General features: G+C 43.8%; 1 protein-coding gene across 2 annotated transcripts in view; it reads left to right on the top strand.

The window, feature by feature from the left end:
• LOC119161982 (mechanosensory protein 2) overlaps positions 1-24,811 on the top strand; it is a 504,482-nt gene that overhangs the window by 444,740 nt on the left and 34,931 nt on the right. For both annotated transcript variants that reach the window (XM_075879857.1, XM_075879858.1), the window contains one exon: positions 15,714-15,796. In XM_075879857.1, the coding sequence (XP_075735972.1) occupies positions 15,714-15,796 (83 nt within the window). The remainder of the gene's footprint in view (positions 1-15,713; positions 15,797-24,811) is intronic.

Genomic DNA, 24,811 nt, shown 5'->3' on the forward strand with positions numbered 1-24,811 from the left:
ATATGTGGGGTTGAACGTCCCAAACAAGCTGTCTCCACTAAATGACTAGCCTTCATTAGTTGGGTTAACTGCATATTAAAAAACACTAGCTTTATAATTATGAAAGGGTCTACAGAAACGCCATTTTGCTATGCACATGTTAGTTCGTATCACCTTCTAGCCACCAATTTGCGCCAGCCTCATACATTGTAGCAAACCCTGTAACACTAATGCAGATTGACCTAACTTCTTCCTGTCTTCCTTGCAGCTTAGATCTGGAAAACTGTGGGGAACATGCAGAATTTTCAGGTGACAAGAAAGAGGAGACCATAAAAAGAAGAATGCCATTCATGCGTTTCTAGAACAAGGCTTGAAGGAAATCTATGAAAATTGCTCAGAAAGAAAAGCTTGCTAGTTAACGAAAACTTGGTACTGCTTTACTGGTTCAAACCCGCGACCAAAAATAATGTGGGGTGGTTACTCTACCACTCGAGTTGACCATGACGCTGGACGCGCAGGTCGTGGGATTGAATCCCGGCTGTGGCGGCTGCATTTACGATGGAGGCGGAAATGTTGTAGGCTTGTGTGCTCACATTTGGGTGCACGTTAAAGAACCCCAGGTGATCGAAATTTTCGGAGCCCTCCACAATGGCGTTTCTCATATTCGTATGGTGGTTTCCAGCCGTTAAACCCCACATATCAATAAATTACCGCAGTCTTTTGCAGGTCGCGTGTCAATGATAGGATATACGTATTACGACTATACGTATACGTATACGTAATATACGGATATACGTATACGGATATACGTATACGTAAACATGCACGCACCGTGCATGTTTAGTACAACTGTAATGACCTACTATCGCGATGCAAAGAGACGTGAACAGCGTGGAAAGCATGGCTTTCGACTCGGTCGAAATGCGACATGCCTTGACTGTGACTAGGCTAATGTGTGCTTTCGGCCCGCGTCACCGTAGCATTTTAAAATCTTTTTGAACACTTGTTCTGGCTGGCACTTTTGCACCACGTGTGTGTTCCAAATGCCCGGCAAGACTGGCAATTTATAAGCACATGCGGTGCATGAGAGCAAGTTGGAGCCACAGTATACGTTGACGCCGGCTTACGGCACTAATTCTGTACTGTCTCACGCCGCAGTTTAGCTGAGTGGAAAGCAATGCTTTCTGCTGTTCGCGTTTCTTTCAGTCGAATAATACGCACCTGATGAAATTGCTTCCGCAGTCTGCATTGCACACGCTGCAGACATTCCGGGCTGTTGAGAAAGGTCTCCTCAACGTTTCACACGAAATCAGTCCAAAATTCCAGTAGAGCAAGAACGCAAAACATGCTTACAACTGGACTCGGGTTCTATAGTTTCGCGTTTTATTTGCAGAGCGTCTGCTCGCGTGGCAGTGCTGGGTGTTGCTCCACCGCACTTGCAACAAATGTCACGACGCGCTTTTCAATATGGCAGCAAGCACTAAGCTCGCTTTGTTCTGCAGTGTATAGGACGGGCGAAAGCTACACTGGCGTCGGAGATTGCGGGCAACGCAACCGTGTTCAGCTCGGAATCCAGCAGGCGAGTCCCCTTAACATCAATGTCATTGTTGTGCGTGTTGTTCTTAGGCTAGGTTACAGCACTTGATAGAGCGTTTTAGCAACTCCGGTATTTACAAAAGCACAGCAAAATGCCAAACGTGTCCCAAAACTGGCACCCGGACAAGTTGCGCCAGCTGTCCAAGATTACAAATAACTAACAAACGTGTAATATGGGCCCTCCGATGATTCGGGAAGGTTCGTAAGCCCAGAACATCGACTATTTGAGCACGGCCCTCAAAAACAGCGCGGAATCGATTTGAGTACTGTGTTGTCGAAGCTTAAGGAGGACATGAGTCCAAAGTGAATAAAAGCATCCGTTTCGAGCTTATATGCCACAGTACGCACAGCGGCCGTTTGATAGATTCCAGGTGGTCGACAACTGCATTCGGAAGAGTGATCATGTTTGTCGGAGGCTAAAATGCCTCGCGGGCGAAGCTCGCCGTGCACTTCGAACAGCTCTCCGGCGGATGGTGCCGGCCAAAGGTCTACAATACCGCACTGTCAGGGCAGACTTGCAGCTAGCGCGAACCGGCTCTTACGCTCGTTGCCTTACGGCAAGTTTGTGAGGAGGCACACAAAGCCCAATTACATTATCGCGATCTACTCTTTAAGGCAAAACTCAAGCGTCTGCCAGTTTTTTTCTACGTTCTATTGTAAGCATTTCATTCCATTTCCTTTTCCTCTAAAAAAAGAACTAGGCACGCCGTATCGGTCACCGTAATCAGCTGTGGCAGTGCTGGTGTGCCACCCTTATATATGTTACGACGTAAAATACCACCTCGCTTTCCTTTCTTTTCCTGGTACGCGACAACAGAGCCCACTAGATCTTGTGGTCTATATAAGCTTACAGATTTATGTTTTTTTTTCAAATACAGTTTGTGAAGAAAATCTGGGGTGGTTTCCTTTCGTTCTTGAACATTCGGAGCAGGCCTTCGGAACCCTTGCTTTTCTCCAGATTGCCTCAATCTGGTACGCCCAATGTGTAAAGCAAGACCCTATCACAACGTTGGCTTCTGCGCATATAGCGTCCGTGGTACTTGCGAGGGTGCTGCACAGCGTGCTCGAGCTTTGCCAAACTATACCTGCACACACAGTGCGGTAGTGCAGAGTCGTCGATACAAGCAGGCAGTGGCGATACGGAGCGTACATCGACTCTACATCACAGAGCTGGGAGGAAGCCTTTTACTCCCATGGGCATTCGATGTGGGAAGACTTGTTGAGCGCGCAGTTTACAGATGGTCGGCGACGCTGTCCGTCCAGAGTACGTAATCCCGATTTTCCGCGACTGAGTCTGCAATAACGAGCACAGCGACAGAATTCCGGGACCATCAACTCGAAGCTCGGCTCCTCTCCCGCCCTCTGGGGATGACGTCGTTCACCACAGCTGGCGCCGCATGCCTTACCGGCCGTAAAACTTCCGCTCCCTTGCGCACTGCTAACTCTATTTCGCATCTGTTTTTTCTTGCTTTTTCGGTTTAGGCAACGCCAGATTACCCCGGGAGGGCTCCGAGCATCGTTTTTTTTTTTTTTTCCCGCGAGTGAAGGGTATATGTGTGCGATCAGGCTTTTTCGCTCAGATTTGTGCAGTTCAGTTGATCCACTCACTCGGAATTTTTTCTAGATTCACCTCTTTCTGTGCATTCTTATGCGGTAGTCATAAATTTTATTGTCTAATAACAGCAAAAGGCCACTTTTAACCACTCCATCTTCATTGTGACTTTATTCATCGGAAACACTCCGCCCTTATTTGTATAGCATAGGCGAGACTACAATTATGTTCACTCTCTATCGTTTTCAATGTGTCTATTTAGATGTTCACATCGCGGTAAATGCTGCTGTGTTTCTCATATCTTCTCTAAGGCAACTGTATGGGTGTTGTACCGTATAGCAGACGTTAATAAAGAATAAAAAGAAGACGGACGTAAGCGAATAAATAGTGCGGTGCAATACACCTTGTTGCACATGCGTACTCACACGCAACATGTGTATTGATGAGGCGATCAGACTTGAGACACGGTGTGTTTTAACTCACGCTTTTTGAACCAGCACAAAGGCAGGAAGACGCCACATAAATCAGATACATTTGCGCCCCTTTACTTCCTTGAAAAGCTATTTACATGGTTAACGTTGGAGGATGCTTCTGATACTTCCCTGCTTCTGATTAACGACAAGAAATTGCAGTGGAGCCTTCCACCCGTTGTGTTAAGGACTACGCCCATTATGGCTCATCCTACTTTCGGGAGTATACTGAACGATTGAACGCACGAAGTGTATTTCGTGAGATCTCAAGGCTGCTTTTCTACCAACGCAGTTAAACAGCAGATGACGACACTGCACGTTTTGCAGAACATGAATAGTGTTTTGTGCCTCGTGCCAACATTATAACGTGTTTTGGACAGATATTCTTTAAAAAGTTAGTTGGAGCGTCGTGTCATAGTTGAACACCCTATTGGGTATTGGTTATTGGGCATGAGTCAGGTAGCAATAAGCCTATAAGAAGAAAGAGTAATTGTAACTTGCAAGGAAGTCTCCTGCTTCATTGTGCTGTTGAGTTTTCTAGTAAGTTGCTCAAGTCAAATGTAGGTACGGAAATATGAATAATGAGACATTATGAAGGAGCATATTTTGTGTGTCTTAGCTGCCTACTACCTCCCCCTTTCCTCGACGCAGAAACTAGAAAAAAGTGTCATTCGTTGCTTTTAAGACGGCTGCATGTCTTAGATCACATCTACTTCAAGAATATCTGAACAACTATCACCAGATGAAACGTTTCATTGATGATGTAAAGCCAAGATGGTAAGAGCGACAAATTGTTTCACAGAGGCCTGCAGTCTGCACTCATTAATTAAGCAGACCCTTTTTTTTTTGGAACGAGGCCAACCTAGATTCGTTATTTCAAGAGACGTCTTGTTGGCAACCTGCACTCATTAACTACAATGTTGGCATAAAATCGAAGTAGTCGTTACAGCGCCAACTTGATAGTCTATATTATATTAAGAGCATTACAAACGCAGCTTGTACGCCTTTGAAGACGAAAGTCATAGCCCCAGTTTCACAAGGGCGGTAAATCGATTTTGTTTGCAATTAACGGTCGTCTACCCAGATTCAGCCCAGCAATACACATCCATTTATGAGGAATAGGCAATTCAAGCCATGGCTTGCTGACGAGGGCTGGTAGGGCCGACTGGCTCATCCATGTCTAGCCCGATGGGCCGATTCCTCTAGGGGTGTCCTGGAATAGGGGACCCAACTATCGGGCTTCCGTTTATTAAATTCGTAAGCACTACAATAGTCATTCAATGACACTAATCTCCTTCAGAGCAACTTTTGCGTAATACGATCGTCACTGTTAAGAATACGTCAATAAAAAATAAACTTTCCCGGTGGGGCTTGGTTTTGAATCCAGGGCCAAGGCTTCGAAGTTTAGTGTCTTAGCTAATGGGCCTAACACTCACGGTTGCAAAAAATTAATATATAAGAACCTCATAATTGCGTTATACTCGCGGCAACACACAAATCTAAAAAGAGAAAATTTTCTATGAAGCCTTTATGAACTTTCGTGGCAGTGGAATGATAGATTTCATTATAGGCGAACATGCGTAGCCGCCTTCCAGAAACTACACTTAAGCAAAGTTTACATTTAGCGAAATTTCAATACCAGCCTCGCATTCCAGTGGTCATTGGCTGCTGTTTCTCTGGGATTGTTCCAGACGCTGACCAATATGCAAGAAAAATGTTGAAATACGTCAAGCCAATAACACCTGAAAATAGCCTTCTCAGGAAAGCTTGATTGGTTGATATGAGGGCTTTAACGTCCCAAAACCACATATGATTATGATAGACGCCTTAGTGGAGGGATACGGTAATTTCGACTAGCTGGGGTTCTTTAACGTGCACCCAAATCTGAGCACACGGGCCTACAACATTTCGCTTCCATCGGAAATGCAGCCGCTGCAGCCGGGATTCAATCCCGCGACCTGCGGGTCAGCAGCTGAGCACCTTAGCCACTAGGCCACCGCGGCGGGGCGTTCGGGAAGGCTACGAGCTACAATAAAACAATATGCTTACGTATCACTTAGGCGACTCCTAAACGATAATATGCGTAGGCTTTTTTTATGTCTATGTAGCTTTTACTCACTCACTCAGTGTCACCTAAAGCAAAGCATAAGTCAGGGATGGCTAGCCTGAATCACCACTCCAGTGAGGTTTATCGCTGGCTTTGAGGTCTCTTGTCGCTAAGAGGTGCATTATAAAACTAACAAAACTGAGTTTGTACTTACCGAAGTTTTAGTTTTTTTTTTTAACAACAATGTTATCCTCTTCAATGTCGTTCCCTTGGGCAAGTATACTTTGACGAAGTAATTGTTCCCATTGTTGGTAGCAGCGCTGGAAATCTTCAATTGGTATGGCTTATAACAAGTCGGTCACAGTCGTTTGAATGTTCTCCAAAGCTGCAAAATAACGTCCGTTAAGAGCATGTTTCAACTTAGGCAAAATAAAAACGCACAAGGACTCAATTCAGGTCAATAGGAAGTTGAGAAACAACAGTAATGCCTTTTGAGGTCACACTTTAAAGCTGAAGTAAACCATGTGACACTGGCCACTGTCATGATGAAGCACCCACTTGTCTGCAATCTTTGGTTTCACACAAGTTCTTATTTCACGTGTTTAAAACGTCAGTCAGAATTTTATGTACACTGAAAGTGTTAAGTCTTCAGACATCATCCTTATTTTTAATTGATGGTCTGCTCTCACAAGAGCCTTCACAAGTTGAACGTGTTCATCAAGTTTTGAAGTTGCAGGTCTCCGTGAGCAAGTTTCATCGTCAATGTTTTGTTGGTCTTCCGAAAATGCTTTTTGCTAGTTAAAGCTTGTGCTCTCGATAAAAAGTGTTCCCCATGCGCTTATTTAAATTCATCGAAAGTCACACTTGCGCATTCGCCCAGTTAAACGCAAAACTTTATGACACAACACTGCTCGGAATTTCGATGTTCCATTTCTGTAACACACTACGAAAGAACGACTCCGCTTGTGGTGGTGTCAAAACTACTGTGTTGGGTGTCCGGAGTTGTAAGTCCGTCAGACAAAGCGAAAAAATAAACAAATTAATAGAAGTGGAGGCCGTTAAACATAATGTTGCCAGATCACCTGCAGTGCTACGAGTCTCATTACTTTTCTAACACACCTCGTATCGTAGCATTCGGGGCGAGTTGGTTCATAGTAATGGAAAAACAACGAGCGAAAAACCACCCGAAGACAGCGAAGATGAACAGCCACACAGGACAAGTGCTGGACGTACAACTGAATGTTTATTGAAGAATTGCACACAAATTTCCAAATGAAATAACAGCGCACGCGTAAAAAGAACCATCTGAGCCATGTCAACCTTTGGCACCTAACCGTCCGTATCATGAAATGTGTGAAGCAGTGTTAAAATTTAACGCGTGGCTTACTAACTGTCTAGAAACGCAAACTCTCTCTGTGAGTAAAACTGACGGTTCGCCTACACATGACAATTCGCTCCGCTTCCCGATTTCGAAAGCCCCAGAGATTTCACGTTCAATCTTGCAAAAGCCGCATCTTTTGCAATGCAGAGGCAAGTTTCCAACAGTGCTTGTGGGGAGGAGATAGCGGTGTTCCCGCAGCTTGTCATTCAGACATCTGCCCGTCTGGCCGATATAGGCATAGCCGTATGACAAGGGAATTAGTTATACTACCGAAGCAGCTCATTTGGTGGCGTGCTTCTGTCCGCAAACGTCTTTCGAACTACTTTTTCGCTTAGCTATGCGCTTGCAGAGTCTGGAGAGCTTGCATGATTGTGTCGACACTTTTTTAGTTTTTTTAAACATTAATGAAGGCGAAAACATGCAATCTCTTGTTACAGAAATTCTATTGATCTTTGCTGCGAGTTCTGAAGACCTAAAGTTCACTTACGAACTTTGCAAAGATAACTCGTTTTGCTCTTTTAACTTCATGGTAGACTTTAAAGCGGATGGTCATGCCTGTTGGCGTTACGCACCGAGGAGAAAAAAAACCTTACTCCCTTTGATCATGCCAGTCCAAGCTTGTGAAGAGAAGTATTGTTTCTTTGTAGCTTATGAACACTTTCAAAAAAAGTTGTGTGCATTTGATGCACTTTAGTCTCCAAAAACAAGTAGCCAGGCTAAGGTCCGCAGGCTACCCGGACTTCATGCTGCTTTCCGTGGCTGAATCATTATTCAGAAAGCTCAAAAGAAAGCGTAAGAATACAAGCGGCTCAGCAGACGGTGTTCCAAAAACATGTAACATAGCGTTGAGGCCATATTTACATAGAATATCACACAGCCTAAAGAGGGTGGCCAAAAGGAATGGCGTCAGGGTCATGTGGTCTGCACCACGCAAGCTCTCCAGACTTCCAGACTCTGTGTGCGCATAGCTAAGCGAAAAAGTAGTTCCACCGGCGTTTGCGGAAAGAAGCACGCTGCCATCTACACGAAATGAGCTGTTTCGGTAGTATATCTAATTCCCTTGTCATGCGGATGTGTCTATATTGACCTGATGGGCCGATGTCTGAATGACAGGCTGCGGCAACAGCGCTATCTCCTCCCCACGTGCATTGGTGTAAACTTGCCTGTGCATTGCAAAAGCTGCAGCTGCGTCGCAGATTTCAAATCACCAATCGTAATCGGGAAAGGTAGAAACAAGACTGAGCGTGAGATCTGTGAGGCCTTCTAAATCAAGAATTGGGCAAATTGTCATGTGTGAACGAACCCTCAGTTTTTCTCAGAGAGAAATAGTTTGCGTTTCTAGATAGTTAGTAAGCCACGCGTTAAATTTTACCATTGCTTCACACGTTCCGTGATATGAATGGTTACGTGCCAAAGGTTCACATGGCTCAGATGTTTTCTTTGACGCATGAGCTGTTGTTTCATGTGTGGGGGTGTATGTAATTCTTCAATAAACACTGAGCTGTAAATACAGCGCTTGTACTGTGTGGTTGTTTTTTTTTCGCTGTCTTCATGTGGTTTTTCCTGGTTCTTTTTTCCTATGAGACCTCGTATGTTCTATACCAGTGCCTTCATGTTTCTTCTGAAGGATTCATAACTTGTTATGCGATGTTCTATGCAACCCCGTGTATAGCAAGGTGCCCAAAACCTCAGCGCTAAGCTCCAACCATTAGCTTCGTCATGTGCACTTTCATACTCGTCACATAAAGTATATACTACAAGAATCTATAAACCCTAATGGATCTTGACATCCTTGAATGAATCCGGACACCCTCAACGACTTCTTGGTGGGTGCAGAAAGCTTGCTTGAGAAACGTACGCTAAGTGGTTGTATAAATTTGCCTGAAAGATTCATCATAACTTTTCATCAAAAAGGGGCCTATACCTCAACTAAGTTGAATGCGTGAGACAAAAAAGATGGCCCCGTATCTGCATATTTCGCTGCAAATGTTGTCGAAAGACGATGTAGTCTTGCGTGGGGAGAGAGTGAACAAAACGTTTATTTGATGTTCTGCGCAAGAAAATCGGTGAATGGTATTCTGTAGGCACTGCGTTAGAGTGCCTCGAGCGTGTGGCGGAGGCGAACAAGCCCATCTAGGCACGTTAAACACAAGTGCGATCTGGCAGTTATCTTTGGAAATGAAGGAAGGCGTGCGCGTTCATTTAGAAAGATGCGCGCCTGTCTTGGAGGCGATAAGCTCTAGAACGCAAAGCAATGGGCAGGCGCCGCCACCGTGCTTATAGCGAATTTCATTGAGAGAACAGGAGTAGAGGGGCAGGGCAGTGAGGAGGGGGGGGGGCAGAGCACTGAGAGCAGGGCCACTCAACCTGCCACTAGAATGCGCCGCGCTCCCGGAGGGCAGGTGAGAAGGTGACGAGTAGGGAGACGTTGTGACTGAAACATTCCAGGCCCTGGCATATTTTTTGTGGGGCAGCAGCAAAATACGCGTGAAATCGGTCAGCCACGTGTTCTTCATTATCTTACTACCTAGTATCTTTGTGCAGTGACCCATTCGGCAGACGTCCAGCTGTCATCTTAGCCATTCGTACTAAACAGCAGTGTGGTGGCTAACATAACAGCGGTGTCAAACTACACATGGTTGCTGCCATGTGTAGTTTGACACTGCCACCAGAAAAAAAAACGGAAACTGTGACGTTCAAGAGCCACGTGAATGGTGGTACTCCGCCTACTCCGCTTTTCAGACGAGAGCACTACAAACTGCTCCTGGCTGCTCTCGGCACGGCAAAAGCACTCTCACTCTACCAATGGTTGACAGTGCTCCTGCACCTGTTGCGGCGGCTGCATTTCCGGTGAAGGCAGAAATGTTGTAGGCCCGTGTGCTCAGATTTGGGTGCACGTTAAAGAACCCCAGGCGGTCAAAAATTCCGGAGCCCTCCACTACGGCGTCTCTCATAATCATATCGTGGTTTTAGGACGGTAAACCCCACAAATCAATTAATCTCCAGCACCTGTTCGACCACTGAAACATGCCGGCTAGGAAGAGAGCACTTTAAGCGTGCTTTTGAGTGCTCCTTCTCTCCCAGTGAAATCCATCATTAGTAAAGCGTTGGAAACATTTCCCTTTTTGAGCATCGCGTTGCATTGTCAGCGCAGCGTGATAAACGCTACGTTCTTCAAAATTACTTATGTGTCCCTTCTCTAGAGTAAAGACACTAATAAAAAATATTGACGTGTTGTTGTGGTGCCTCAGATACGCGAAATAACTGCTTTTTAATTTACAATTGTACAAATATTCACGCTGGAACTTGAGCAATATTGGTGGGTACTGCGGATTTGTTTGGCCGTTTAGGGTATTGCTTGGTGCCATTTGTGGTAGCGTTACGGCGGACAGACAAATGTACAGACAGACAGACAGACAGACAGACAGACAGACAGACAGACAGACAGACAGGCAGGCAGGCAGGCAGGCAGGCAGGCAGGCAGGCAGGCAGGCAGGCAGGCAGGCAGGCCAAGCTTTTTGCGTCGAAGTAGCCCAAAAAGGATCATCATCATTAAAAAACAAATTTGATCTGTCAAAATTTCTGTATTTAAAGCAGCTGAAAGAATTGGTTATATTCCCTCAGAAGTACCGTGACTTTAAGCTGACGACAAACAGCTCGGAGGTTACGGGTTCCCACCTGTGTCAACTTGTCTTTCGTCCACTTATACTTCATGTCTCACAATCGCTACATTTCACCTATTGCAAGCGACATCTCCTACGTTTACTCGGCTATATTAGCTCTTGTCATCAATGCGATTCTGTTAAACCCTTGGAACAATTTCCCTTCTTCTCGCTAACCATAAGAACCCGTCCACAGAGCAAGAAGCCCCACACCGAATACTTGACTTGGCTGCTAGTTGACTGTTTGAGGGACTGCCAAAGGCTTTTGTAAACTATAGCGTAGTTTTTTTTTATATTTTTATAAACCATGCCCTACTCACGTGGCCAGCAAATTTCTCATAGCGTGCTAAAATTAGTGTTTAAATCAATGAAGCGAGTGTTTCTGGCGACACCTGTGTGCATGCTTCAAGCCAAGAAGAATCACTTAGGTATTTATACTGAAATAACATTTTTTATTATTTTCTTGCTTTTATTGCCACTCTGTTACCAACTATTGTAGTGTGTAGAACGGCGCATGAAAAGACCTCACTGTGCTCGACCTAGTCCTATTGACTCGTGTTTATTTAACGCCACCATAGAGAAAGATGTGCTACGCAACTATTTATTTTGGCAAAAATAAAGCAACAGAAAGATCAAGCACTGAAATTCACACAACAATTTTCTATGTACGTGTGGGTGACCAGCGAACTTTGTGTATCACGCGGCACATATATGTGAAGGAAATTTTGATGAAATGGGCAGAAAAGGCGCAAAGGTTTCAGGAATAGTACAGTATGTCCCTTGTGAGTTTAGCGCCTACTGCTTTAAAGTTTTCGATTTAACCAGCATACGCCTTTTTACTGCATATCTCATTTCGCGATATTTTAGTGTACCAGTGATGAGTACTGGAGTAGGCATCATTTTTCTAGTGCATGTGTTGATCGGTATTGGTCACCGGTGCGCTGACTTCATATTTATTAGACCAGTAGTGAGAGGGGCAATTTTCCCGCTCTCTGTGGCACATGCCTGCTGCGGAGATTTTCGATTCGCAACGTTAGTATTCGCGAAAGTACGAATGCCTTAGAAACACTTGCGCCGTAAAAACTCGAAGGACTCTTGAACTTCGCCTGCAAGAGTGGAACGTAATAGCCTAGTCGCTTCCCGCGTGCATCGACTTCTCAACTGCTAGCGGCACTTCTGTTATTGGTGCATGCATCAACCGTGCCGTAAGAAAACGAATGACTGTGTGCGTAGCATTGGCCGTTTCAAACCACACTCTAAGCTGCAAAGGACGAGAAGTGGTCTGTGGTTCATCCTTTTGGGGTGTAACTGCATTGCCACAACCATTACTTCCCAAAGGATGAACGATTCGTCTTTTCGGAAGTAACTGACACTAGACGAACTGTTTAGTCCCGAGTATGTTTGAGAGACGAAATGTCAAGGAGTAAAAGTTACCCCTGTATTGGAGGTACTGACTGTGTACGGACGAACTGTTAGTCCCATCAGTTGCTCCTTCTCGAAAAAAAAGATCAATTTAATACATTTTCTGGCTGAATTACAGTGAATGTGGAGGTTGATGAACGACATACTATCAATACACAAGAAGTAAATTCAGAAATAAACTACAGAAAATTCACGACAAACACACAGGATTTGAAATCTTGACCATTGGATTAGCAGTCATGTGCGCAAACCATATCAGAGTGAAAATTACCAGACCATATGTAGGCACCGTCTAGATGCTGCGCGTTCTGCCATGTTTCTCAGAACTATAAAATATTCTGTTTCTCAAACTATAAAATCTAAATTAAACTTATCTGGCGTTTACAGAAGGAGAACTGCCGATTCAAGTTGTCATCGTTTCACTGCTGATTGCTTTTGTTTTTAGACTCGGGTAGATATTTCTCATAGCCTCCTAACCACTGATGTGTACCACGAAGGTAAACTGAGTACACAACCATGGGCGTGCCTATAGCAGCCGAGATTTCGGTGGGAAAACGTGAATGTCACACCATTATGCCTAACTATGAAATCAGCATGCATATTCAATCATGACCTGGCTGGCATGTATAAACTCCCGTTGTTGGGCTAGATGGTGCATTGCGTTAGAAAAAAAAAACCCAGACAATAATAAAACGCCAGGCCTGCACGGAAGGCGCAGCACAGTCACAGCGAAAGCTAGAAGAGCAGCGGCATTTCAGCGCCTTTTTCAAAACACTCATTGGGTAACTACTGCAAGCACACTTGCTTGGTACCCACTAGGGCATTAATAATAAGCTTTTGGGTAGTAGGTCGGCATTCGCTATGCTATTTTTTGTCATTCTTCTGAGAAGCATGGTATGTGCTAAACACTTGCAAGGAATTTTTTTTCCAATTGTCCATGCAGTGGCAAACGACGATGAGGACTTAAGGCTAAAGTGGGTATGCGCCACAGTTAATAGGGATACAAGAACAAGATTTTGTAATGGATTGGATCATTGGACGGCCCACTCGTTACGCTATTCGCATTGTGCGACGACTGGTTGTTCTTTCGCTGTTGTAAAACGCGTTATAAGTCGTATTAACGCAATTGCTTTACCGACATCAAGCCTGCCTAAGGCAAGTTTGACAATAACTCACAAGCACCGGTGTAGCTCAGTGGTAGAATATTGGGCTGGCACCCAGCGGACCCGGGTTCAAGCCGCCCTGTGTCATTGGTGGAAGGTTTTTTTTCTAATTTAGTGCGATGTGGTTACGGACACTGGTGGTGGCGGACAACATGCAGCTGCGCGGGACCCGAAAAGTGATCTCATAACAGCTTTCGCTGTAATAACGAACACAGGAAACGAAGGAGACAGGAAAGTGGCTAGATTTTTGAGGATGCGTACTTGAGCACCGCTGAAGATAGGAACATTGAAAAACGCCCACTGTATAATAAAGTTATCCTAATAACACTCATTTTTGGGCTAGTTGGTGCATTGCAATATAAAAAATTAGGCCAATAAAATTACGAACACGGGCAACGAAAAAGGAGACAAGAAAACTAGTCACTCTGCTACTTCGTTTCCTGTGCTAGTTTTTTTATTGGCTGGAATTTTTCCTGATGTATGAGCACGTTTCTAATCACAAAAAGATCGCTACTATGTCGCATACTGAACATTGCAGAGTGACCACTCTCTAGTGCTCAATCTGTTTCCCGAGCAGCCTACTCCGCGTATTGCAAAAACGTCTCAACTGTGGACGTTATGACATGCGATAGCCGTTACCCATCCGTAAAACATGCCTTTTTATACAAACTTGGCGAAGGGGGGGGGGGGGGGGTGCATGGGCCCCTAGGGATCCCATTTTGACTACGGGCCTGATTCGAGTCAACAATGCAGAACAGGTCATGTACAACCTAATTTTTTACTTCGAAAAAAAGCTTTGTTGCGAAGCTCGAGTGACATAAATGCACCAAGTTTCAGGATCCAGAGTTGAAACGGTAATAAGGCGTGATATACAGTCCGCCGTAGAGGTGTGGTAGTTATGGTGCTCGGCTGCTGAGCCGAAATTCACGAGTTAGATCACGGCCGTGGTGGTCGCGTTTTGATGGAGGTGAAATAGTAGAGGCCTGTGTACTGAGGAGTGTAAGTGCTCAAAAAAAGATACATCAGATTGTCTAAAAGCCCTCCACTTACAGCGTCTCCGATAAGCATATCGTGTGGTTGGGATGTTAAACCACATATATTAATAGGCATAATAACACCGTGACTTCAAGAGACGTGTCGTTTTTTTGTTTGTTTTTTGTGGGGAAGTAGCTGATTTAGAGCATATGCATGGTCTGGCGATGCCTCTCGTTAGTCGGTAGTGATCCAAATGGTGCTCCGCCATCGGAAGCCCCAATAAGGGGGATCAGCTTTGCGCCGTCTAGACAGACCAGAATGAGGCAGTGGAGCTCAGTCTACCCGTCAAGACGTAAGACAATTTCATTGCACGCCTGTCATGTCTCTAAGGACTATAAATAAGGTTACAGCATCCATCAACCATCGATTGAAGGTAATGCTGTCAAAAAAGAATATAATGCCAAGTAAAGGGTTGCATATAAGATCAAGAAAAACGATCGCCTCAAGGAGCGTCCCTACATTTCAGAGCAAAACAAAAAAGAAACGCAACAATTAACCGCATTACAAAGTTGTTTGTTTATATTGATTTTTTATCCTGAAGTTATTGCTTGCCCAGAGACAAAGAATGAATGAGGTTACGATCCTTACAATATTGGTACATATCCCCTCAGGAAGACTCCATGGCCGAGAAGCGGCTGAACATAAATACGATTTTCAAATCTCAAAACATTGAATACCTCCACACATCAATGGGAGTGAATTAGTTTTCTTTATGAACATATTTAATATTATACTTATTCATAGATTTTGGTCACCCATTTAAAGGGTAATTCAGACACTATATGCTTACGAATTTACGTTGCCGCGTTCCGAAATAAGCTGATATATGCAGAGAGCTGGTCTGGCTCCTTCCACTCTTTCCTGGTTTTGTAGCAAGAACAAAACATTCGAGCATTACTTCTTATTATGCAACCGCTTTTATTCAGTGGAGAAACATTCTCAAAGCGGTGTGTTTACAGGCATTAGATTGGATTCTGTTACTTGAAATATTGTATCCTTGGGAGCGTCCTCAGCAGGTCATTTTCACTGGTATCTCAGTTCTGCAGTAGGAAAATTTTTAAATGAATCAGGGTGGTTCTGATCTCGAGTATGTAAATTATCATTACTAATCTATTACAACCATTCTATAATTCATTAGTCATACAATTCCTATGTGGTTACTTTTACTTCTAAATTATTCATTTCTTGGCCGATCCCTAAAAGTGGGTGCGAGCCATACACAGAGGCTATCATCATCATCATCATCATCATCATCATCATCATCATCATCATCATCATCATCATCATCATCATCTTGTAGTGAATCGAATCACTTATTTTGCTCATGCTCACTTTTGTGGGTATGCGCCACTAACAATAGGAGAACAACAACAACAACAACACTTATTTGGTATGTTTTCTCGCAGGTCTCTTCTTCATTATCCCGTGCATAGACACCTACTGCAAGGTGGATCTACGAACAGTGTCCTTCGATGTTCCCCCGCAAGAGGTGAGATATGTTTCGACTGAATATCTTGATGTATACTTTTTGTTAAGCCATTCATACAGTTTATCAGTCAGGGCAATGAAGTCTGGTATTCGCGTCACAGTTAGCATTTCTGCGCGTGTAGAATTTCTCAAGTCTTAATCAATTGGTGTTTCTGTACTTCACCCCCATCGAAAGACAGCCTCTGTAGCTGGGCCTCGAACCAGCAACAGCCTCTAGTGGTCAAACAGTATAGCTGTTTTGGAAACTGTCAAAAAGACTTCACGCTTGTCATAGCGCCTTTCTCGAAATATCATGCTAATATATGCTGTTTTTTTTGGAACGGACCATGTTTATTGTTTTCATTGTTGCTGTGTTTTTTTTTTCCTTCGGCGTTTCGTTGTTTTCAGAAGCGCGAATGTAATGAGTGTCCTCGTTGAATTGCTGATTTTCCAACCGAAACAAGTCTGCCTAATTACTGACTTGAGCTTTGTATATCTCGCATTTCTTTCATGCTAAAAGAAATTCCTCCAAGAAACACAAATTAATAATAATGAAAAGTTTTCGCACAGCTAATCAAACAAAAAAATGTAAGACGATGATAGAAGTAACGTGTGTTTCCCTTTCTCACAAACACGCGCAAGGTGCAGATTCCGCCGGCCGTTCGTTTATTTGCACTTCCTACGTTGCAGCCGGAATGAATCTTTATTTTTAGAACATGCGGTTGTGAGATGACCTCTACATTTAGAGGGCTCCTTTTCTTTTGCTCCTGAACCTGTCATAATAAGCAGTTATTGCACAAAGGGAGCCGGTTTTTACGCTGCCTCATTTTCAGCAGCCGCTGCCGTCAACTCCCTGCCTCTCGCGACTCGAGTTATAGTGCTTGCGGAAACGCAAACACTCATCACGGCAGCGGGAAAATAACCCCTTCCTCCCTCTTTTTTTTTTTTTACTTTCTCAGTCTTCTGATTCTTTTCTTCTTTTTTTTCCGAAGACTCAACGGAAAATGTGAATGGGGGAGGAGGTAAGAAAAGGCAATAGTGGCTGAGCCGGAAAGCTGCATGGTGCAGGCCCGCACTCCTGCCTGGCTTGGAGGTGGGTGATACAGAGGACACGAGTTTTCGCTGCCCTCAGGCAATGTAATATTTGTACCAGTTCCCATGAAAAGTGTGCATAGGGCACCTAGCACCGCAGTCACATTCCTATTGCATTAATGGGGTTCTTTGCTGAGGACATTTTCGAAAGGAAATGAATGGAGCCTTTCGCGAGAGCAGATAAGAACCGTCAAATAAAGCAAAATAAAAGGTGTTGCTGCTTTCTTTTTTTTCCTGTTACAGTGTAGTAAGAAAAAAGTAGCATTGCGTGAAAGACTTTTATAGCTAACTTATTATGAATGATAAGAACTGCTGAGGCTTTACGTCCCCGAACCCACATGTCCTTGAGAGACGTCTTAGTGGATGTCTTTGGAAATGGCGACCACCAGGACTTCTCTAAAGCTCACCCAAATCTAAGCACGCCCGGCTATGGTGGTCTAGTGACTAAGGTACTAGGTTGCTGACCCGCAGGTGGTGCGACCGAATCCCGGCTGCAGCTGCTGCATTTCCAATGGAGGCGGAAATGTTGTAGGCCCGTGTGCTCAACTTAGGGTGCACGATAAAGAACCCCAGGTGGGCGAAATTTCCGGAGCCTTCCACTACGGCGTCTCTCATAATGATATGGTGGTTTTGGGACGTTAAACACCACATATCATAAATCTATATAAGCACATGGGCGGCTAGCATTTTGCCTCCACCACAATCGGGATTCCATCCCCCAACCATCGATTCAGCAGTTAGGCGCTGTAACAATCACCACGGCGACTTCCCCTCACAGTTGGTGACTACATCCACTAAAAATGGCTAATCTTATACACGTCAACAATGCGCAGAAAGTATACTTTTACAGTCGTGCGTAGCTTGGGTTTGTTCACGTGGTCGATTGATTGATATGTGAGGTTTAATGTCCCAAAGTCACCTTATCATTATGAGAGACACCGTAGTGGAGGGCTCCGGTAATTTCGACCACCTGGGCTCCTTTAACGTGCACCCAAATCTGAGTACACGGGCCTACAACATTTCCGCCTCCATCGGAAATGCAGCCGCCGCAGCCGGGATTCGATCCCGCGACCTGCAGGTCAGCAGCCGAGTACGTTAGCCACTAGACCACCGCGGCAGGTCGTGCACGTAGTGTAGTGAGACGGTGATGATGTAGGTGCAGCGAGATGCGGACCATTGCGTGGTTGAGTCTTTTCCCCGCGGCCCTGGGACAGGATGAATAATGTAGGTGACAGACAATTCAGGTGGGGGCTCCAGCAAAGCACAAAAAGGTTCGGCTCTTTGGCGCGTCGACATTGTGTGCCCCTCGACCCCACCACTCCGTGATGCCTGCGAAATGAGTTATTCATACACAACATAATGGTAGTCTCTGCAGACTTGAGCGTGCACCGAGGTTGCGCCATCGCTAGGCGGCCACCTACCTCCTCACCTATGTCATCCATGTCTCACTGCACTCATGCGAGACCCGAGCTGGATATGTGGCACGCCTAGAAAGGACACCTGGGGGGTATAACTCGGGGAATAACTTAATAGCTCGTCCAAACGAGCGGCCCCATCGCAGCACACACGCATGATTCATTCCCGTGTTTTTTTTTTTTTTGCACAAACACCATACATGGCGCCAGTGTAGTTGCGTTATGGTTTTGGAAAAATATTTTTGAAGGCTACTCTGACGGGAAAGCACTCAAAAACGGAGAGAAGTTCTGCGAAGCGAACTGTGTCTATGCATGGAGCCTCGAAAAGAAAATGTCATGCAATAAAATTGATTCTCTAATCATGCGTGTTGATATTCATGTCAAGCTGTGGTGCGTCTATGCAGAGATTATGCAGTAAGAATAAGGTGAAGGGGAGCTCGTCGTTTATCTTCGAGGATTTAACAGTCCGTTATAAATACGTACGGGGAGGTTGATCAACACCGTACTTTCAAGCAGGTGCAGGCAAGCGAAAAAAAGTAAAATAACCTGTTAGGTGACCTAAAATACAAGTAAAAACTCAAGACATTCGACATTTCTCCAGTGAGGTATAATTACGTCTCATTTCGCCCAAGCCAGCCAATGCGGAAGAAAGTTTTACAGCATCAGCTGACTCCTTTAGGTTAAGCTTCGAGTAGTTCGCTGCTTGTTTAGTGAAACAAAGCCTGACTGAATGAATTAGGTTGACGAAGGCATCAGAATTGACGAAGGCATCAGGTTGACGAAGGCATCAGACAGCACGGCAAGACTGGAACCTACTTCGCCCGCCTGACTTCTCTGAGCTAATGTCAGGTCCGTTCTTGTTCGCAGGGTTTAAAATAAAGTGTAAGCACACACCCTCCCTAAGTTCTACGTAGAGTCGGTACCTGAATGCGCAACGGTACCGCTAGCCTCATTTTGTCTTTCATCGGCGTTCCGCGCACGTATCGCCTCTGCCAATCGCCAGTCTCGTCCGCTGCAGTGGCTGAGACGTGCGCACTGCAGGGTAGCGTGGCGTGTACCGTTAGAATTCCAGCGTTGGTTGCCTGCAATCGGACACTACTCAAGCATGGAGAAATCCCGCTCACGACGAATGACCTGACAATGTGCTAGAATGATTCTCGTATGTGGACGTGCGCCTTCCTTTATTACTTCATGTACAAGTAGCCCCTTTTTTTGTTTTTGTTTTTCTTCATTTGCCAACATTTATTACCTGTAGCTCTGATCATGAGCTAGAGGGAGCGTCGGCCGCTGAGCTATGTTATTGCAGTGTTTATGACTATAGTGAGTCCCGCGTTCACTCCGAGCTATATTTCTAATTTTCAAAAGGGCTATACATGAGTCCAACTGAAAGCCGAATTCCTCTTCACCATCCGCTAATGAGCTCTCATTCCTTCAATCCTGTGGATCATCTTCTTGCTCTCTGAAAATAACACCGTTTTATACAGAGATATTTGGCTGAGGGGCAGCAGAGGTGAAGGGAGGCTGCGGCTAATGGCGAAACTGCTTTATGTAGGTAGACCCCTCCCCCCCCCCCCCCCGCCACGAACACTTGAAATACCAATGCAAGTATACGCAATCAAAACAGTGTGGAGGGGATCTGCAAAACTTGAAGGGTCAGGTCGTAAATTCTGCCGTTCTATGGCATTTTAATTGTTCCGTGAAATCCCTTTTCTCCATGCAAAGCCCATAGTCGCATTTATCGCACCGCTTTTGTACGCGAAAACTATGTCGTAAGGAACTCTCGTATGAAAGAAGTATGCCGAGAAGCTTGCACTGTTCAGCCCTTGTTACGCTACGGCAATCAGTGCTCACTAAAGGCTCCAGTTATCTCACTATTTATGGCTTTGTTTCTGACAAGTTCTTTGCTAAATTCTTGACCTTCTTTTTGGTGTCTTCATGAGCATTAGCACAAACGCGTCAGCTCACTGAAGCGCTAGTTCTTACGTTTGCGTAGATACCTAAAAAAAGATACCAAATAAAAAAGGGAAATAGGAATACGCCCTAGACGCAGTCTTTTCGCGCAATTAGGCCCCGCTCTGCCAAAATTCCTGTCCCATGCTGATTAATCTTATTTAGAGCCACTTTATCGGGCTCATCTGCTTCGCCCACGTTCTATTATGCACTTTTTCTTGCTTACACTGTACAGCTTAGCGCGGAAAAGCTTTTTTATCAAATGGAAGTTTCTGTACGTAACGTGCCCCTGTTTTTTTTTTTTTTTCACTGATGTTTTGTTTTTCGATTCCACGTCAGATATGAAGTCGAAATCTCAAGCTATGCAGTCACTTCGGTTGAAGACGTGATCAAATGGGGCGGCAAGAAACTCGGGTTCCAGGATGGTCTCTGAAAGAGAACACGACCATTTTATCTAAAAAAAATTCGAAGTGTTTTATCGAACAAAGGACAATTTCAGGCAGGCAGATCACGTCGAACGTCCTAAAAATTTGACCCTAAATCTTCCCCATTTGCGTTATAGATGAAAACTTTAGCCCTGCGTACCCTATAAAAAATCAATGCTGAAAGCCCCAGTGCTCGAAACACAAGTTAATTGATCTATGTATTCTGTCTTATTCCCTTTAGAGTTGATAACATTCAACATTGTAACCCTAAATATATGCTCAAGTTTAGCCCTAAGTACACTAAATAAGCTATTACACCACCTATACCTCTTAGGGCACTGTTTATGGTCTTCTCATTTTTACCTCTTTGAGGTACGTTTACTGCCGCTTTATTCGAGACCAGTGACTTGCTGGAACAAACTTTAATTAGTCTCATTGTATTTGATTTAGCCATTTGTTTCTAGAGAACAATGCACTAAAGTACGCTACAATTCCGTTTGTCATAAGAGTGTCAGTCGCCATGGTAAAGTTGACTACGCATATCAGCGTTTTTACTCACCGATGGAGAAACACACACACAAAAAAAGAGAAACAGAAATGACTACTCGTGTCAGCTTGCCCAAAATTTTTCGTTTTGAAAACCGAAAATTCTGGAAAAACAATCATAGATCATTTAACATCCTGCTATAGCTAAGGGAGAACATCGGAGTCCATTCACTTGGAAAGTTATTTTTATTTTTGCAACATGTTATTCCTTTAAAAACGCCCCGAGTACACAGGGTCGCTGTTTCTCACAACAGGAAATTCTTTTCCAGTAGACGCGTCACTGTAGAGAGAACCACAAAAAAAATTAAATGTCATTTGTCTTCTCCAGCTATCGTACCTTTCAAGTCCTCCGTTATACCTATACCACCAGTCTCAGTGTCTAATGACTACGCAAAAAAAAAAAAAGCCAACAAGAAAAAAAGTCGTAATGTCATGGTGGACTTTAGTTTCTTATACAGCACGGTACCTTTAGATTCGGTTCGTTAACTTCCCAAAAACTTCTGCGCTCAATGTTTTTTCACTTTGCTATATTTCTGAAGGACTCCTACCTTTGCTGCCGACAGCTAGTCGAAAAACGATCAATCATGGGCGCATAGATATATCGTTCCTCGCTTTCCAATACTTCAACCTTCTTTTATTTTCTGTTCTGAATTTTTTATATAGAAGCTCATAATGGTTTCAATTTCTGCTCTATTTTTTCATGAAAACAGCACACTCATTTCACGTTCGGTTACGAAGTGTCATTTACCATTTCCTAATCTGGACGACAGTTTCAGAAATGGCTATTTTCCCCCACTCACCTCCCCTTGTTCGGCAGTATATGTCAGGATGCAAGACCTTTTCTGTTTTTTTTTTCTCTCCTCAATATTATCACACAGCTTCTTGCAATCAAGCTTGAGCATGTTTGAGAACATTTTCGTTTTGTCTGGATTGTGGTTTAAAAACACCTTTTGCACAGCTGTGCTGGCAGATTTATTAAGAGCTGCCTTTCACTCTCGAGGTTTCAAATGCTTTGGCTCTTGCAGCGTCGGTACTGACGTTGTGCGTTCAATGGAAAACGTCTGCGCTGCAGATGAGTATCGCCGTCGAAGTACTTCCATTGGGACGTACGTACACTAGGCGAAGGCTGGCAACCGCCATTAAATCGTGCTGTCTGTATGATTGCGCAAAAATGACAGAAGCAACCTAGTAATAATATTTTTTTTCATTGCGATAGTAAATATATGTACTCTGGAGGTGCAATTTTCCTGTCGCCGTTGCCGTAATGTTCCGTCTAAAGTATCATATCGCACCCTCGTCCTATACCTTATACGTGTGGGTCAAACGGCGCATGCCCTTCGGACGAACGCGACTCCAGCAGAGAGAAGCGAACGGGCGGTCCCAGTCGCGCGGCAGGCGCGTCTAGGTAGGCGCCAGAGAGGTGGGCTGCGTAAATCCAGCAGAAAATGCGCATTTCGACCTACCGGGCGTGGTCGGCCTTGGTCGTGCGCGCGTGTTTTCGGCGAAAATTGCCATGAGGCTCCTACCTCGGTACGCGATGGGCTCTCATTTCAAAGTTTGCGTTGTAGCCGTAAACCGCCCAATGTCACTTCGCTATAGCTGCAGCGGCCGGGATTCCTGAACGAGTTAGCTTTAGCCATGATTTATGTAACATTCGGATTAGTATAGCGATCGCATTCGTTGCTTCACCATCGCTGCACTATAACTACTTTTTTTTCTTTCTCTCGTTCATAAAGTTTTGTTTTTCAAAACGCAGCAAGGCGACATTTAGTAGCACTTTTGTTGAACATCATGTTCTATATACATGGTTATCATGACGGGCAGTGCTGTTTCTAAGTGGGCATTTTTTCCCCTTTTTAGAACAACCACTATGAATCATGTTCCTAGCTGAAATTTCACTGTCAGTAATTTTAACATTATTTAAAAAGAACTATCTGTTGGCTTCTGTCTCAGTTCTGGCCACGGGTGGGCACTTAAACGTCGTTTTTTCTGACAATTTCCGTATTTAAAACGAGCGCCCTCGTTTCGATCGTGAAATTGTGAAACTGTATAGGTTGATTGTTGTCCAGCCCTGTAGCCATGCCGAGCTCTGTTTCGCCAAAATTGAAATAGTGCTGTTCTGTCGTAACTGTGAACTTCAACACGTGTGCATTGTTGTATCTTGTCTACTTTTACAACTGATTCATTAAGTGAATCAAATGTGTGCTCCTCTGTCCGCAACACATTCATGCTTTTTGCATTGATATATATTTCAACCCTTAGAATACTAAACTCAGTGAGGTAGGCCACAACTTACTAGAGTGAATTATTGGGAGGTTCATCCTCATTTTTTTAGTTGTCTTCCAGGACCTGACTACTGTTTTTGCCTGTGGAAGATGACACCAGCATAAGGGTGATTCCACAAGAGATCGATACGGGTCCAAAAGTTGATATTTTAAATTTCATTGAGTATTTTATATTTCGTGCACCTCTTACCAGGCAGCCCGAAAGTCAACTTCATTTTATGATTAACGGCATAACTTACGAAAAAAAAAATATCAAACTTCTCCAACACGGAGGCACCAATTTCGTCACCTGTCATTTTCGAAAATTGAAGATGCTATAAAAAGACAAATATTTTTGTTTCAACGAAGATATTTTTTACCTGAAATGCATGTCTAATGAAGAATTAATTCATACGGTTTCAAGTTTGTAGACCTTAAGAAAATAGCTTTTAAAAATGTCTAGTTTTGCGACAGTTTAAAATATGTTACGTATTCCTCTTTTTTTTTCTTCGAAAGTAATGCAAGCAGCGTTTTCAAGCTTCACACATTTTAAGGATATAATGTGTTCATTAGGTACATAAATTAATGCTGCCATAGGGCAAATGTAAATTTTTATATATTGCCTCAAATTTCTCATATTGGCAAAAGTGTACTCCACTGAAATTTGAATAATAAAAAACCCATCTTCGATTTTTCTTGAAATCTCGTAAATAGGCAACCGAAGGCCATCATACAGTACTATAGAAAAACATGTTGGATTATTTTGTTTTTAGCGACAATATTCGTGGTACAAATCAGAGCTTTTCGAGAATGCGCTGATAAGTTGAAAAATCTAGAAATCGGAACGGAAAAGCGGCAATAAGCTTCAAACGCGAGTAAACGTGACCGCATTTGGTGAAGAAGAAGAAGAAGAAGAAGAAGAAGAAGAAGAAGAAGAAGAAGAAGAAGAAGAAGAAGAAGAAGAAGAAGAAGAAGAAGAAGAAGAAGAAGAAGAAGAAGAAGAAGAAGAAGAAGAAGAAGAAGAAGAAGAAGAAGAAGAAGAAGAAGAAGAAGAAGAAGAAGAAGAAGAAGAAGAAGAAGAAGAAGATATTTTTTATTTGTCGCAAAAGATACACACGCATTGAGGTAGAATATACAGAAGGAGGTCCCATAGCACAAGGCTGAAAGGGGACCTCCTGTTAGAAAATGACATGTTGATAAGTACAACAAAATGGCAACAAAAAAGCGATTAAGTAATTATTCATAGTAACAAAAACAACGCAAACATGCAATAAAACATGCCAGTAAAAATGGTAACAAAACAATGTTCAGTAATTGTACATAACTATGAAAACAACGAAACCTA

The sequence above is a fragment of the Rhipicephalus microplus genome, chromosome X (genome assembly GCF_043290135.1).
Source record: "Rhipicephalus microplus isolate Deutch F79 chromosome X, USDA_Rmic, whole genome shotgun sequence".
NCBI classification, from domain to species: domain Eukaryota; kingdom Metazoa; phylum Arthropoda; class Arachnida; order Ixodida; family Ixodidae; genus Rhipicephalus; species Rhipicephalus microplus.